The sequence below is a fragment of the Petromyzon marinus genome (assembly GCF_048934315.1).
Source record: "Petromyzon marinus isolate PM22_M1 ecotype Great Lakes invasive population chromosome 70 unlocalized genomic scaffold, UKy_Petmar_22M1.pri1.0 chr70_unloc.2, whole genome shotgun sequence".
Taxonomy (NCBI): Eukaryota; Metazoa; Chordata; class Hyperoartia; order Petromyzontiformes; family Petromyzontidae; genus Petromyzon; species Petromyzon marinus.
Genome location: NW_027422604.1, coordinates 1119579 through 1139162, shown reverse-complemented (window position 1 = coordinate 1139162; position 19584 = coordinate 1119579). Strand labels below are relative to the sequence as shown.

The following is a 19584-nucleotide window of genomic DNA, read 5'->3' as shown; positions in this document are numbered from 1 at the left end:
GTGTGACGACGTGTGACGTGTGACGATGTGTGACGACGTGTGACGATGTGTGACGACGTGTGACGACGTGTGACCACGTGTGACGTGTGACGATGTGTGACGACGTGTGACGATGTGTGACGACGTGTGACGACGTGTGACGACGTGTGACGACGTGTGACGTGTGACGACGTGTGACGATGTGTGACGATGTGTGACGACGTGTGACAATGTGTGACGACGTGTGACGATGTGTGACGACGTGTGACGACGTGTGATGACGTGGATGTGACATGGATGCGTGACGACGTGGACGTGTGACGCGTGACGTGTGACGTGTGACAATGTGTGACGTGTGACGTGTGACAATGTGTGACGCGTGACGACGTGGACGTGTGACGACGTGTGACGTGTGACGTGTGACAATGTGTGACGTGTGACGTGTGACGTGTGACGACGTGTGACGTGTGACGTGTGACGTGTGACGACGTGTGACGTGTGACGACGTGTGACGACGTGGACGTGTGACGTGTGACGACGTGTGACGACGTGTGACGACGTGGACGTGTGACGACGTGTGACGACGTGGATGTGACATGGATGCGTGACGACGTGGATGTGTGACGTGTGACGTGTGACGACGTGTGACGACGTGGATGTGACGTGTGACGACGTGGATGTGTGACGTGTGACGTGTGATGACGTGGATGTGACGTGTGACGACGTGGATGTGTGACGTGTGACGTGTGACGACGTGGACGTGTGACGATGACGTGTGACGATGTGTGACGACGTGGATGTGTGATGTGTGACGATGTGTGACAATGACGTGTGACGACGTGGATGTGACATGTGACAATGTGTGACGATGTGTGACGACGTGGATGTGACGTGTGACGATGTGTGACGACGTGGACGTGTGACGACGTGGATGTGTGACGTGTGACGATGTGTGACAATGACGTGTGACGACGTGGATGTGACATGTGACAATGTGTGACGATGTGTGACGACGTGGGTGTGACGTGTGACGTGTGACAATGTGTGACAATGTGTGACGACGTGTGACGTGTGACGTGTGACGATGTGTGACGACGTGGATGTGACGTGTGACGACGTGTGACGACGTGTGACGTGTGACGACGTGGATGTGACGTGTGACAATGTGTGACGACCGTCTCCCGTGCCCTCACCGTTGCGGGTGATGAGGAACTGCTGCCCTCGGGGGAAGTACGTCTTGACCCGGGCCTCCTCTCCCATCGCCCTGCGGGGTACACGCAGGGTACACACAGGGTACACACAGGGTACACACAGGGTACACACAGGGTACACGCAGGGTACACACAGGGTACACACAGGGTACACGCAGGGTACACACAGGGTACACACAGGGTACACACAGGGTACACGCAGGGTACACGCAGGGTACACACAGGGTACACACAGGGTACACGCAGGGTACACACAGGGTACACACAGGGTACACACAGGGTACACACAGTACACACAGGGTACACACAGGGTACACACAGGGTACACACAGGGTACACACAGTACACACAGGGTACACACAGGGTACACACAGGGTACACACAGGGTACACACAGTACACACAGAGTACACACAGGGTACACACAGGGTACACACAGGGTACACACAGTACACACAGAGTACACACAGGGTACACACATGGTACACACAGGGTACACACAGGGTACACACAGAGTACACGCAGGGTACACACAGGGTACACACAGGGTACACACAGAGTACACACAGGGTACACACAGGGTACACGCAGTACACACAGTGTACACGCAGGGTACACACAGGGTACACGCAGGGTACACGCAGGGTACACACAGGGTACACGCAGGGTACACACAGGGTACACACAGGGTACACACAGTACACACAGAGTACACACAGGGTACACACAGAGTACACACAGGGTACACACAGGGTACACACAGTACACACAGAGTACACACAGGGTACACACAGGGTACACACAGGGTACACACAGGGTACACACAGTACACACAGGGTACACAGGGTACACGCAGGGTACACACAGGGTACACACAGGGTACACACAGGGTACACACAGTACACACAGGGTACACAGGGTACACACAGGGTACACACAGGGTACACGCAGAGTACACGCAGGGTACACGCAGGGTACACACAGGGTACACACAGGGTACACGCAGGGTACACGCAGGGTACACGCAGGGTACACACAGGGTACACGCAGGGTACACGCAGTACACACAGTGTACACGCAGGGTACACACAGGGTACACGCAGGGTACACGCAGGGTACACACAGGGTACACGCAGGGTACACACAGGGTACACACAGGGTACACACAGTACACACAGAGTACACACAGGGTACACACAGAGTACACACAGGGTACACACAGGGTACACACAGTACACACAGAGTACACACAGGGTACACACAGGGTACACACAGGGTACACGCAGGGTACACGCAGGGTACACACAGGGTACACACAGAGTACACACAGGGTACACACAGAGTACACAGGGTACACGCAGAGTACACACACAGAGTACACACAGGGTACACACAGGGTACACACAGAGTACACACAGGGTACACACAGGGTACACAGGGTACACACAGGGTACACACAGGGTACACACAGGGTACACAGTGTACACGCAGGGTACACACAGGGTACACACAGAGTACACACAGGGTACACACAGAGTACACACAGGGTACACACAGAGTACACACAGTACACACAGGGTACACACAGGGTACACACAGGGTACACATAGAGTACACACAGGGTACACACAGGGTACACACAGGGTACACACAGGGTACACGCAGAGTACACGCAGGGTACACACAGGGTACACACAGGGTACACATAGAGTACACACAGGGTACACACAGGGTACACATAGAGTACACACAGGGTACACACAGGGTACACACAGGGTACACGCAGAGTACACGCAGGGTACACACAGGGTACACACAGGGTACACACACAGGGTACACACAGAGTACACACAGGGTACACACACAGTACACACAGGGTACACACAGTACACACAGAGTAAACGCAGGGTACACACACAGGGTACACACAGAGTGTGTAGTGTATAGTGTAGTGTATAGTGTAGTGTATAGTGTATAGTAGTGTATAGTAGTGTAGTGTATAATGTAGTGTATAGTGTAGTGTATAGTAGTGCACAGTATAGTGTACAGTATAGTGTAGTGTATAGTGTAGTGTATAGTCGTGTATAGTGTAGTGTATAGTAGTGTATAGTATAGTGTGTAGTGTATAGTGTAGTGTATAGTATAGTGTGTAGTAGTGTAGTGTATAGTGTAGTGTATAGTGTAATGTGTAGTGTAGTGTATAGTGTAGTGTATAGTGTAGTGTATAGTGTAGTGTATAGTGTAGTGTATAGTGTAGTGTATAGTGTAGTGTATAGTGTAGTGTATAGTGTAGTGTGTAGTGTATAGTGTAGTGTATAGTGTAGTGTATAGTGTAGTGTATAGTGTGTAGTGTATAGTGTAGTGTATAGTGTGTAGTGTATAGTGTGTAGTGTATAGTGTAGTGTATAGTGTAGTGTATAGTGTAGTGTATAGTGTAGTGTGGCCCCAGGTTGCCCGTTTCAGGCTCAGCCGACCCAGGGGAGGCCCAGGAACTTTCCCCGAAGCAAGGAGGGCAGGGGGGGGCAGGGGGGGGGCAGGGGGGGGCAGGGGGGAGGGCAGGGGGGGGGGCAGGGGGGGCAGGGGGGGGCAGGGGGGCAACTTGAGATGTTTGTGGGGGGCCTCCACGCCGGTGCTCACCATTGCCAGGTTGGGCAGTGATGGACGAGATGCTCACCAGCAGCAATGAACTGTGTGACGACACAGCCACCATCATCACCATCATCATCACCACCATCATCACCATCATCAGCATCATCACCACCATCATCACCATCATCACCATCATCACCATCATCATCATCACCACCATCATCACCATCATCACCATCATCACCACCATCATCACCATCATCACCACCATCACCATCATCAGCATCATCATCATCACCATCATCATCATCACCATCATCATCATCACCATCATCACCATCATCATCACCACCATCATCACCATCATCATCAGCATCATCACCATCATCATCACCACCATCATCACATTCATCATCACCATCATCACCATCATCAGCATCATCATCATCACCACCATCAGCATCATCACCACCATCAGCATCATCACCACCATCACCACCATCATCACCATCATCATCACCACCATCATCATCATCACCATCATCATCACCATCATCACCACCATCATCACCACCATCATCACCACCATCATCATCACCATCATCACCATCATCACCATCATCACCATCATCATCATCATCACCACCATCAGCATCATCACCACCATCACCACCATCATCACCATCATCATCACCACCATCATCATCACCATCATCACCACCATCATCACCATCATCATCACCACCATCATCATCATCATCACCATCAGCATCATCATCACCACCATCATAATCACCATCATCACCACCATCATCATCACCATCATCACCACCATCATCACCATCATCATCACCATCATCACCACCATCATCACCATCATCATCACCACCATCATCATCATCATCACCATCAGCATCATCATCACCACCATCATAATCACCATCATCACCACCATCATCATCACCATCATCACCACCATCATCACCATCATCATCACCATCATCATCATCAACATAATCATCATCAACATCATCACCATCAGCATCATCAGCATCATCACCATCAGCATCATCACCATCAGCATCATCACCATCAGCATCACCATCATCACCATCACCACCACCATCATCATCATCATCACCATCATCACCACCATCATCACCACCACCACCATCATCACCATCATCACCACCATCACCACCATCATCACCACCATCATCACCACCATCATCATCACCATCATCACCACCATCATCACCATCATCACCACCATCACCACCACCATCATCACCATCATGACCATCACCACCATCACCATCACCACCATCATCATCACCACCATCATCATCACCATCACCACCATCATCATCATCAGCATCACCATCATCACCATCATCACCATCATCATCATCAACATCATCATCACCATCATCACCATCATCACCATCATCATCACCATCATCACCATCATCACCACCACCACCATCATCACCATCATCACCACCACCATCATCATCACCATCATCACCACCACCATCATCATCACCATCATCACCATCATCATCACCACCACCATCACCACCATCACCATCACCACCACCATCACCATCACCACCATCATCATCATCACCATCATCATCATCACTATCATCATCACCACCACCACCATCGTCACCATCACCACCACCATCATCATCACCATCACCACCATCATCATCATCACCACCACCATCATCACCATCACCGCTACCATCACGACCATCACCACCACCACCATCATCATCACCACCAACACCACCATCATCACCGCAACCATCACCACCATCACCACCACCATCACCATCACCACCATCACCACCACCATCACCACCATCACCATCACCACCATCACCATCACCGCTACCATCACCATCACCGCTACCATCACCACCACCATCACCACCATCACCACCACCATCACCACCATCACCACCACCATCACCACCACCAACACCATCACCACCACCATTACCACCACCACCATCACCACCATCACCACCACCAACACCATCACCACCATCACCACCACCGTCACCACCACCATCACCATCACCACCATCACCACCACCAACACCATCACCATCACCACCACCATCACCACCACCATCACCACCATCACCACCATCACCACCACCAACACCACCATCACCACCACCATCACCATCACCACCACCAACACCATCACCACCATCACCATCACCACCACCATCACCACCACCATCACCACCACCATCACCACCACCAACACCATCACCATCACCACCAACACCATCACCACCACCACCATCACCACCATCACCACCACCACCATCACCACCATCAACACCAACAACACCATCACCATCACCACCACCATCACCACCACCAACACCACCATCACCACCACCAACACCACCATCACCATCACCACCACCAACACCATCACCACCATCACCATCACCACCACCATCACCATCACCACCACCATCACCACCACCATCACCACCATCACCATCACCACCACCATCACCATCACCACCACCATCACCACCACCATCACCATCACCACCACCATCACCACCACCATCACCATCACCACCACCATCACCATCACCACCACCACCACCATCACCACCACCAGCACCATCACCACCACCATCACCACCATCACCACCATCACCACCATCACCACCACCATCACCACCATCACCACCACCATCACCACCATCATCATCACCATCACCACCACCATCACCATCACCACCACCACCAACACCACCATCACCATCACCACCACCACCACCATCACCACCACCACCAGCACCATCACCACCACCATCACCACCATCACCACCACCACCATCACCACCAACACCATCACCACCACCATCACCACCACCATCATCATCGCCACCTCCGATTAGCACCTACGGTGCGCGAAACAAGTTCAACATGCACACATCACTATCATCACTATCACCACAATCATCACTATCATCACCACAATCATCACCACTATCATCACTATCACCACAATCATCACTATCATCACTATCACCACAATCATCACCACTATCATCACCACCACAATCATCACCACTATCATCACCACCACCATAATCATCACCAAAGACAAAGGTCCCCCGTGTAGCCTCTAACAGACTGTAGGGGCAAGTGCTGTTAGCGAGCAGCACCTGTGAAGGCTACCGGCACTGTGGCACACGAGGGGGTGGGTGGCCAGCACCACGCCCGGCCGCCTTTGTCTCCCCAGTGCTAGCGATGTTTACTACACACCGCCACACCAGGTACTCGTTTGAGACTCAGTCGACCTAGGGGAGGCCCAGGACCGGTTCAGATAATCGTCACTGGTGGTGTTGGTGGCCGTGAGCGGGAATCGAACTGGGGTCGCCGGGTTCGTAGCGCAGCGTAGCGCTAACCGCTGCACCACCGCTCCCACAACCACCACCATCATCATCATCACTACCACAATCACAACCACCACCATCACTACCACAATCACCACCACCATCATCACTACCACAATCACCACCACCATCATCATCACTACCACAATCACCACCACCACCGCCATCATCATCACTACCACAATCACCACCACAACCATCATCATCATCACTACCACAATCACAACCACCACCACCATCATCACTACCACAATCACCACCACCATCATCACTACCACAATCACAACCACCACCACCACCACCATCATCACTACCACAATCACAACCACCATCATCATCATCACTACCACAATCACAACCACCACCACCATCATCACTACCACAATCACCACCACCATCATCACTACCACAATCACAACCACCACCACCACCACCATCATCACTACCACCATCATCATCATCATCACCATCATCACCACCATCATCACCACCACCACCATCATCACCATCATCACCACCATCACCACCATCATCACCACCATCATCACCACCATCATCATCACCATCATCACCACCATCATCACCATCATCACCACCATCACCACCACCATCATCACCATCATGACCATCACCACCATCACCATCACCACCATCATCATCACCACCATCATCATCACCATCACCACCATCATCATCATCAGCATCACCATCATCACCATCATCACCATCATCATCATCAACATCATCATCACCATCATCACCATCATCACCATCATCATCACCATCATCACCATCATCACCACCACCACCATCATCACCATCATCACCACCACCATCATCATCACCATCATCACCACCACCATCATCATCACCATCATCACCATCATCATCACCACCACCATCACCACCATCACCATCACCACCACCATCACCATCACCACCATCATCATCATCACCATCATCATCATCACTATCATCATCACCACCACCACCATCGTCACCATCACCACCACCATCATCATCACCATCACCACCATCATCATCATCACCACCACCATCATCACCATCACCGCTACCATCACGACCATCACCACCACCACCATCATCATCACCACCAACACCACCATCATCACCGCAACCATCACCACCATCACCACCACCATCACCATCACCACCATCACCACCACCATCACCACCATCACCATCACCACCATCACCATCACCGCTACCATCACCATCACCGCTACCATCACCACCACCATCACCACCATCACCACCACCATCACCACCATCACCACCACCATCACCACCACCAACACCATCACCACCACCATTACCACCACCACCATCACCACCATCACCACCACCAACACCATCACCACCATCACCACCACCGTCACCACCACCATCACCATCACCACCATCACCACCACCAACACCATCACCATCACCACCACCATCACCACCACCATCACCACCATCACCACCATCACCACCACCAACACCACCATCACCACCACCATCACCATCACCACCACCAACACCATCACCACCATCACCATCACCACCACCATCACCACCACCATCACCACCACCATCACCACCACCAACACCATCACCATCACCACCAACACCATCACCACCACCACCATCACCACCATCACCACCACCACCATCACCACCATCAACACCAACAACACCATCACCATCACCACCACCATCACCACCACCAACACCACCATCACCACCACCAACACCACCATCACCATCACCACCACCAACACCATCACCACCATCACCATCACCACCACCATCACCATCACCACCACCATCACCACCACCATCACCACCATCACCATCACCACCACCATCACCATCACCACCACCATCACCACCACCATCACCATCACCACCACCATCACCACCACCATCACCATCACCACCACCATCACCATCACCACCACCACCACCATCACCACCACCAGCACCATCACCACCACCATCACCACCATCACCACCATCACCACCATCACCACCACCATCACCACCATCACCACCACCATCACCACCATCATCATCACCATCACCACCACCATCACCATCACCACCACCACCAACACCACCATCACCATCACCACCACCACCACCATCACCACCACCACCAGCACCATCACCACCACCATCACCACCATCACCACCACCACCATCACCACCAACACCATCACCACCACCATCACCACCACCATCATCATCGCCACCTCCGATTAGCACCTACGGTGCGCGAAACAAGTTCAACATGCACACATCACTATCATCACTATCACCACAATCATCACTATCATCACCACAATCATCACCACTATCATCACTATCACCACAATCATCACTATCATCACTATCACCACAATCATCACCACTATCATCACCACCACAATCATCACCACTATCATCACCACCACCATAATCATCACCAAAGACAAAGGTCCCCCGTGTAGCCTCTAACAGACTGTAGGGGCAAGTGCTGTTAGCGAGCAGCACCTGTGAAGGCTACCGGCACTGTGGCACACGAGGGGGTGGGTGGCCAGCACCACGCCCGGCCGCCTTTGTCTCCCCAGTGCTAGCGATGTTTACTACACACCGCCACACCAGGTACTCGTTTGAGACTCAGTCGACCTAGGGGAGGCCCAGGACCGGTTCAGATAATCGTCACTGGTGGTGTTGGTGGCCGTGAGCGGGAATCGAACTGGGGTCGCCGGGTTCGTAGCGCAGCGTAGCGCTAACCGCTGCACCACCGCTCCCACAACCACCACCATCATCATCACTACCACAATCACAACCACCACCGCCATCATCATCACTACCACAATCACAACCACCACCATCATCACTACCACAATCACAATCACCACCACCATCATCATCACTACCACAATCACAATCACCACCACCATCATCATCACTACCACAATCACAACCACCACCATCATCACTACCACAATCACAATCACCACCACCATCATCATCACTACCACAATCACAACCACCACCATCATCACTACCACAATCACAATCACCACCACCATCATCATCACTACCACAATCACAACCACCACCATCATCATCACTACCACAATCACAACCACCACCATCATCACTACCACAATCACCACCACCATCATAACTACCACAATCACCACCATCATCATCACTACCACAATCACCACCACCACCGCCATCATCATCACTACCACAATCACCACCACAATCACCACCACCATCATCACTACCACAATCACAACCACCACCATCATCATCACTACCACAATCACAACCACCACCACCATCATCATCACTACCACAATCACAACCACCACCACCACCATCATAACTACCACAATCACCACCACCACCATCATCATCACTACCACAATCACAACCACCACCACCATCATCACTACCGCAATCACCACCACAATCACCACCACCATCATCACTACCACAATCACAACCACCACCATCATCACTACCACAATCACCACCACCATCATCACTACCACAATCACCACCACCATCATCATCACTGCCACAATCACAATCACCACCAGCATCATCACTACCACAATCACCACCACCATCATCATCATCACTACCACAATCACCACCGCCATCATCATCACTACCACAATCACCACCACCACCATCATCATCACTACCACAATCACAACCACCACCATCATCACTACCACAAGCACCACCACCATCATCACTACCACAATCACAACCACCACCACCACCACCATCATCACTACCACAATCACAACCACCATCATCATCACTACCACAATCACAACCACCACCACCATCATCATCACTACCACAATCACAACCACCACCATCATCACTACCACAATCACCACCATCATCACTACCACAATCACCACCATTATCATCATCACTGCCACAATCACAATCACCACCACCATCATCATCACTACCACAATCACCACCACCATCATCATCACTACCACAATCACCACCGCCATCATCATCACTACCACAATCACAATCACCACCACCATCATCATCATCACTACCACAATCACCACCGCCATCATCATCACTACCACAATCACAATCACCACCACCATCATCATCATCACTACCACAATCACCAACGCCATCATCATCACTACCACAATCACAATCACCACCATCATCATCACTACCACAATCACCACCGCCATCATCATCACTATCACAATCACCACCGCCATCATCATCACTACCACAATCACAATCACCACCACCATCATCATCACTACCACAATCACCACCGCCATCATCATCACTACCACAATCACCACCACCATCATCATCACTACCACAATCACCACCGCCATCATCATCACTACCACAATCACAATCACCACCACCATCATCATCACTACCACAATCACCACCACCACCGCCATCACCTCCTCAGGCGTGAGGACTCCCGTCTCTCGGAACTTGGACTCCTGAAACGGGAAGAAATCCCCAAATCACCACCGCACAGCAATCACCTCGCGGGCAAAGGCAAAGCTCCCCCGTGTAGCCTCAACAGATTGTCGGGGCAAGTGCCGTGAGCGTGTGGCAGCAGAGAACATCACAGCAAGTACCTCTCACTCACACAGCAAGTACCTCTCACTCACACGGCAAGTACCTCTCACTCACACGGCAAGTACCTCTCACTCACACGGCGAGTACCTCTCACTCACACGGCAAGTACCTCTCACTCACACCGCGAGTACCTCTCACTCACACGGCAAGTACCACTCACATGGCGAGTACCTCTCACTCACAGGGCGAGTACCTCTCACTCACACGGCAAGTACCTCTTACTCACACGGCGAGTACCTCTCACTCACACGGCAAGTACCTCTCACTCACACCGCGAGTACCTCTCACTCACACGGCGAGTACCTCTCACTCACACAGCAAGTACCTCTCACTCACACGGCAAGTACCTCTCACTCACACGGCAAGTACCTCTCACTCACACGGCAAGTACCTCTCACTCACACGGCAAGTACCTCTCACTCACACCGCGAGTACCTCTCACTCACACGGCAAGTACCACTCACATGGCGAGTACCTCTCACTCACACGGCAAGTACCTCTCACTCACACGGCAAGTACCTCTCACTCACACGGCGAGTACCTCTCACTCACACGGCAAGTACCTCTCACTCACACCGCGAGTACCTCTCACTCACAGGGCAAGTACCACTCACTCACACGGTGAGTACCTCTCACTCACACAGCAAGTACCTCTCACTCACACGGTGGGTACCTCTCACTGACACGGAAAGTACCTCTCACTCACACCGCGAGTACCTCTCACTCACACGGCGAGTACCTCTCACTCACACGGCGAGTACCTCTCACTCACACGGCGAGTACCTCTCACTCACACTGCGAGTACCTCTCACTCACAAGGCAAGTACCTCTCACTCACAGGGCGAGTACCTCTCACTCACACGGCGAGTACCTCTCACTCACACGGCGAGTACCTCTCACTCACACGGCAAGTACCTCTCACTCACACCGCGAGTACCTCTCACTCACAAGGCAAGTACCTCTCACTCACAGGGCGAGTACCTCTCACATACACGGCAAGTACCTCTCACACAGCAAGTACCTCTCACTCACACGGCAAGTACCTATCACTCACACGGCAAGTACCTCTCACTCACACGGCGAGTACCTCTCACTCACAAGGCAAGTACCTCTCACTCACACGGCAAGTACCTCTCACTCACAGGGCGAGTACCTCTCACATACACGGCAAGTACCTCTCACACAGCAAGTACCTCTCACTCACACGGCAAGTACCTATCACTCACACGGCAAGTACCTCTCACTCACACGGCGAGTACCTCTCACTCACAAGGCAAGTACCTCTCACTCACAGAGCGAGTACCTCTCACTCACAGAGCGAGTACCTCTCACTCACACGGTGAGTACCTCTTACTCACAGGGCGAGTACCTCTCACTCACAGGGCGAGTACCTCTCACTCACACGGTGAGTACCTCTCACTCACAGGGCGAGTACCTCTCACTCACACGGTGAGTACCTCTCACTCACACGGCAAGTACCTCTCACTCACACGGCAAGTACCACTCACTCACATGGTGAGTACCTCTCACTCACACGGTGAGTACCTCTCACTCACAGGGCGAGAACCTCTCACTCACAGGGCGAGTACCTCTCACTCACACGGTGAGTACCTCTCACTCTCACGGTGAGTACCTCTCACTCACACGGTGAGTACCTCTCACTCACACGGTGAGTACCTCTCACTCACAGGGCGAGAACCTCTCACTCACAGGGCGAGTACCTCTCACTCACACGGTGAGTACCTCTCACTCACACGGCAAGTACCTCTCACTCACACCACGAGTACCTCTCACTCACACGGCGAGTACCTCTCACTCACACGGCAAGTACCTCTCACACACACGGCAAGTACCTCTCACTCACACAGCAAGTACCTCTCACACACATGGCAAGTACCTCTCACTCACACAGCAAGTACCTCTCACTCACACGGTGAGTACCTCTCACTCACACGGCAAGTACCTCTCACACACACGGCAAGTACCTCTCACTCACACAGCAAGTACCTCTCCCTCACACGGTGAGTACCTCTCACTCACACGGCAAGTACCTCTCACTCACACGGTGAGTACCTCTCACTCACAGGGCGAGTACCTCTCACTCACACGGCAAGTACCTCTCACTCACACGGCGAGTACCTCTCACTCACACGGCGAGTACCTCTCACTCACACCGCGAGTACCTCTCACTCACAGGGCGAGTACCTCTCACTCACACCGCGAGTACCTCTCACTCACAGGGCGAGTACCTCTCACTCACAGAGCGAGTACCTCTCACTCACAGAGCGAGTACCTCTCACTCACACGGTACCTCTCACTCACACGGTGAGTACCTCTCACTCACAGGGCGAGTACCTCTCACTCACAGGGCGAGTACCTCTAACACGGCAAGTACCTCTCATTCACACGGCGAGTACCTCTCACTCACACGGTGAGTACCTCTCACTCACAGGGCGAGTACCTCTCACTCACACGGTGAGTACCTCTCACTCACACCACGAGTACCTCTCACTCACACGGCGAGTACCTCTCATTCACACGGCGAGTACCTCTCACTCACATGGTGAGTACCTCTCACTCACAGGGCGAGTACCTCTCCCTCACACGGTGAGTACCTCTCACTCACACAGCAAGTACCTCTCACTCACACGGTGAGTACCTCTCACTCACATGGTGAGTACCTCTCACTCACAGGGCGAGTACCTCTCCCTCACACGGTGAGTACCTCTCACTCACACGGCAAGTACCTCTCACTCACACGGTGAGTACCTCTCCCTCACAGGGCGAGTACCTCTCACTCACACAGCAAGTACCACTCACTCACACGACAAGTACCTCTCACTCACACGACAAGTACCACTCACTCACACGGCAAGTACCTCTCACTCACACGGTGAGTACCTCTCACTCACACGGTGAGTACCTCTCACTCTCACGGTGAGTACCTCTCACTCTCACGGTGAGTACCTCTCACTCACACGGCGAGTACCTCTCACTCACACGGCAAGTACCTCTCACTCACACGGCGAGTACCTCTCACTCACACGGCAAGTACCCCTCACACACACGGCAAGTACCTCTCACTCACACAGCAAGTACCTCTCACACACACGGCAAGTACCTCTCACTCACACAGCAAGTACCTCTCACTCACACGGTGAGTACCTCTCACTCACACGGCAAGTACCTCTCACACACACGGCAAGTACCTCTCACTCACACAGCAAGTACCTCTCCCTCACACGGTGAGTACCTCTCACTCACACGGCAAGTACCTCTCACTCACACGGTGAGTACCTCTCACTCACAGGGCGAGTACCTCTCACTCACACGGCAAGTACCACTCACTCACACGACAAGTACCTCTCACTCACACGACAAGTACCACTCACTCACACGGCGAGTACCTCTCACTCACACGGCGAGTACCTCTCACTCACATGGCGAGTACCTCTCACTCACACGGTGAGTACCTCTCACTCACACGGCAAGTACCTCTCACTCTCACGGTGAGTACCTCTCACTCACACGGTGAGTACCTCTCACTCACACGGCAAGTACCTCTCACACACACGGTGAGTACCTCTCACTCACACGGTGAGTACCTCTCACTCACATGGCAAGTACCTCTCACACACACGGCAAGTACCTCTCACTCACACCGTGAGTACCTCTCACTCACACGGCAAGTACCTCTAACACGGCGAGTACCTCTATCACGGCGAGTACCTCTCACTCACAGGGCGAGTACCTCTCACTCACACGGTGAGTACCTCTCACTCACACCGCGAGTACCTCTCACTTACACGGCAAGTACCTCTCACTTACACGGCGAGTACCTCTCACTCACAGGGCGAGTACCTCTCACTCACACGGTGAGTACCTCTCACTCACACCGCGAGTACCTCTCACTTACACGGCAAGTACCTCTCACTTACACGGCAAGTACCTCTCACTCACACGGCGAGTACCTCTCACTCACACCGCGAGTACCTCTCACTCACACGGCAAGTACCTCTCACTCACACCGCGAGTACCTCTCACTCACACGGCAAGTACCTCTAACACGGCGAGTACCTCTATCACGGCGAGTACCTCTCACTCACACGGCAAGTACCTCTCACTCACACGGTGAGTACCTCTCACTCACACGGCAAGTACCTCTCACTCACACGGCAAGTACCTCTCACTCACACGGTGAGTACCTCTCACACGGTGAGTACCTCTCACTCACACGGTGAGTACCTCTCACTCACAGGGCGAGTACCTCTCACTCACACGGCGAGTACCTCTCACTCACAGGGCGAGTACCTCTCACTCACACGGCAAGTACCTCTCACTCACACGGCAAGTACCTCTCACTCACACGGCGAGTACCTCTCACACGGCAAGTACCTCTCACTCACACGGCGAGTACCTTTAACAGGGTGAGTACCTCTCACTCACACGGTGAGTACCTCTCACTCACACGGCAAGTACCACTCACTCACACGACAAGTACCTCTCACTCACACGACAAGTACCACTCACTCACACGGCGAGTACCTCTCACTCACACGGCGAGTACCTCTCACTCACATGGCGAGTACCTCTCACTCACACGGTGAGTACCTCTCACTCACACGGCAAGTACCTCTCACTCTCACGGTGAGTACCTCTCACTCACACGGTGAGTACCTCTCACTCACACGGCAAGTACCTCTCACTTACACGGCGAGTACCTCTCACTCACAGGGCGAGTACCTCTCACTCACACGGTGAGTACCTCTCACTCACACCGCGAGTACCTCTCACTTACACGGCAAGTACCTCTCACTTACACGGCAAGTACCTCTCACTCACACGGCGAGTACCTCTCACTCACACCGCGAGTACCTCTCACTCACACGGCAAGTACCTCTCACTCACACCGCGAGTACCTCTCACTCACACGGCAAGTACCTCTAACACGGCGAGTACCTCTATCACGGCGAGTACCTCTCACTCACACGGCAAGTACCTCTCACTCACACGGTGAGTACCTCTCACTCACACGGCAAGTACCTCTCACTCACACGGCAAGTACCTCTCACTCACACGGTGAGTACCTCTCACACGGTGAGTACCTCTCACTCACACGGTGAGTACCTCTCACTCACAGGGCGAGTACCTCTCACTCACAGGGCGAGTACCTCTCACTCACACGGCAAGTACCTCTCACTCACACGGCAAGTACCTCTCACTCACACGGCGAGTACCTCTCACACGGCAAGTACCTCTCACTCACACGGCGAGTACCTTTAACAGGGTGAGTACCTCTCACTCACACGGTGAGTACCTCTCACTCACACGGCGAGTACCTCTCACTCACACGGCAAGTACCTCTCACTCACACGGCGAGTACCTTTAACAGGGTGAGTACCTCTCACTCACACGGTGAGTACCTCTCACTCACACGGCGAGTACCTCTCACTCACACGGCAAGTACCTCTCACTCACACGGCGAGTACCTTTAACACGGTGAGTACCTCTCACTCACACGGTGAGTACCTCTCACTCACACGGCAAGTACCTCTCACTCACACGGCAAGTACCTCTCACTCACACGGCGAGTACCTCTCACACGGCAAGTACCTCTCACTCACACGGCGAGTACCTCTCACTCACACGGCAAGTACCTCTCACTCACACGGCGAGTACCTCTCACTCACACGGCAAGTACCTCTCACTCACACGGCGAGTATCTCTAACACAGCAAGTACCTCTCACTCACACGGCGAGTACCTCTCACTCACACGGCAAGTACCTCTCACTCACACGGCGAGTATCTCTAACACAGCAAGTACCTCTCACTCACACGGCAAGTACCTCTCACTCACACGGTGAGTACCTCTCACACGCACGGCAAGTACCTCTCACTCGCACGGCGAGTACCTCTCACTCACACGGTGAGTACCTCTCACTCGCACGGCGAGTACCTCTCACTCACACGGCAAGTACCTCTCACTCACACGGTGAGTACCTCTCACACACACGGCAAGTACCTCTCACTCACACGGCAAGTACCTCTCACTCACACGGCAAGTACCTCTCACTCACACGGTGAGTACCTCTCACTCACACGGGAAGTACCTCTCACTCACACGGCAAGTACCTCTCACTCACACGGTGAGTACCTCTCACACACACGGCAAGTACCTCTCACTCACACGGTGAGTACCTCTCACTCACACGGTGAGTACCTCTCACTCACAGGGCGAGTACCTCTCACTCACACGGCGAGTACCTCTCACTCACAGGGCGAGTACCTCTCACTCACACGGCGAGTACCTCTAAGACGGTGAGTACCTCTCACTCACACGGCAAGTACCTTCAGAACCGGGGTGAGGTATTCAGCCACTCCCAGCGCCGTGCCGCGGACCGAGTTGATGACGCTCTGCATGGCTCCCTGCAATGAACGCCGAACTATCAATACACCAATCAATACACCAATCAATACACCAATCAATACACCAATCAATACACCAACACAATCAATAAAGCAATCAATTAACCAATCAATAAGCTAATCAATAAGGCTATCAATAAACTAATCAATAACCAATCAATAAACTAATCAATAAACCAATCAATCAATAATCCAATCAATAAACCAATCGGGAAGTTGACCGATGTAACTAAAACGACGCAAAGTCGAGTGGGCGCGACGTAAATCGAGACGCCGTCGAGTGAACGCGACGTAAACCGAGACAGAGACGAGTGGATGCGGCTTAAACCGAGTCGAGTAGACGCCACGTAAATCGAGACAAAGTCGAGAAGACGCGACGTAAACCGAGACACATAGTAGAGTGGGGGCGACGTAAACCGAGACGCAAAGTCGAGTGGGCGCGGCGTAAACCGAGACAGAGACGAGTTGACGCGACGTAAACCGAGACGCCAACTCTCGTGCACGCGGCGTAAACCGAGACACAGACGAGTGGACGCGACGTAAACCGAGACGCTAAGCCGAGTGGACGCGGCGTAAACCGAGACACAGAGACGAGTGGACGCGACGTAAACCGAGACGCAAAGTCGAGTGGACGCGGCTTAAACCGAGACGCAAAGTCTAGTGGACGCGGCGTAAACCGAGACACAGAGTGGAGGTTGTGGAGGCGAGTGCGGCACGCACGGCTCGGCCTCGCTCGCTCAGCTACAAAACACCGACACCCCCACCCAACATGGCCGACAGGAAGCCACAACGCCCCCCCTCTCTCCCACACTGCGCATGCGCAGAAGGACGGCGTGGTGAGGGCGGTCGGGGGGACGCGGCGCTTATCCGCCTTGGGAATTATGAAGCTAAACCCCCAGGCCCACCCCCCATTTGTACCGGCCAATCAGCGCGAGGCAAATGATGTTTATGCGCTTTACGGTTTTTAAAAACTGTCCCCCCTATCGCCCCTCCCATACCTTCACCACCAACCAATCAACTCCCTCCTCCACATCCCCCCCCACCTTTCCAACCAATAACCAACTCACTCTTCCACCCCCACCGCCCCCGCATCATCCCCACTAACCAATCAGCTCCGATGCTCCACACCGCCCCCACCCACCTTCCCCACCAACCAATCAGCTCCCTCCTCTACCTCCCCCTTCCTACTCGACTAACCAATCAGATAGCCCTCTCTACCCCCCCCCCAGCCTGGCAGCTTGGTGGGAGGACGTGGAAGTGGATTTGAGAGTCACGTG

At 53.1% G+C, this 19584-nt stretch overlaps 1 protein-coding gene across 1 annotated transcript in view; it reads right to left on the bottom strand.

The window, feature by feature from the left end:
• ATG3 (autophagy related 3) overlaps positions 1 to 19139 on the bottom strand; it is a 73737-nt gene extending 54598 nt beyond the window's left edge. Inside the window, exons 1-5 of the mRNA XM_076058329.1 lie at positions 19028 to 19139; positions 18230 to 18307; positions 11697 to 11738; positions 3827 to 3876; positions 1173 to 1243 (exon numbers count right to left, since the gene is read on the bottom strand). Of these exons, the coding sequence (XP_075914444.1) occupies positions 1173 to 1243; positions 3827 to 3876; positions 11697 to 11738; positions 18230 to 18301 (235 nt within the window). The 5' untranslated portion in view covers positions 18302 to 18307; positions 19028 to 19139. The remainder of the gene's footprint in view (positions 1 to 1172; positions 1244 to 3826; positions 3877 to 11696; positions 11739 to 18229; positions 18308 to 19027) is intronic.
• Between the last annotated feature and the right edge of the window lie 445 nt (positions 19140 to 19584).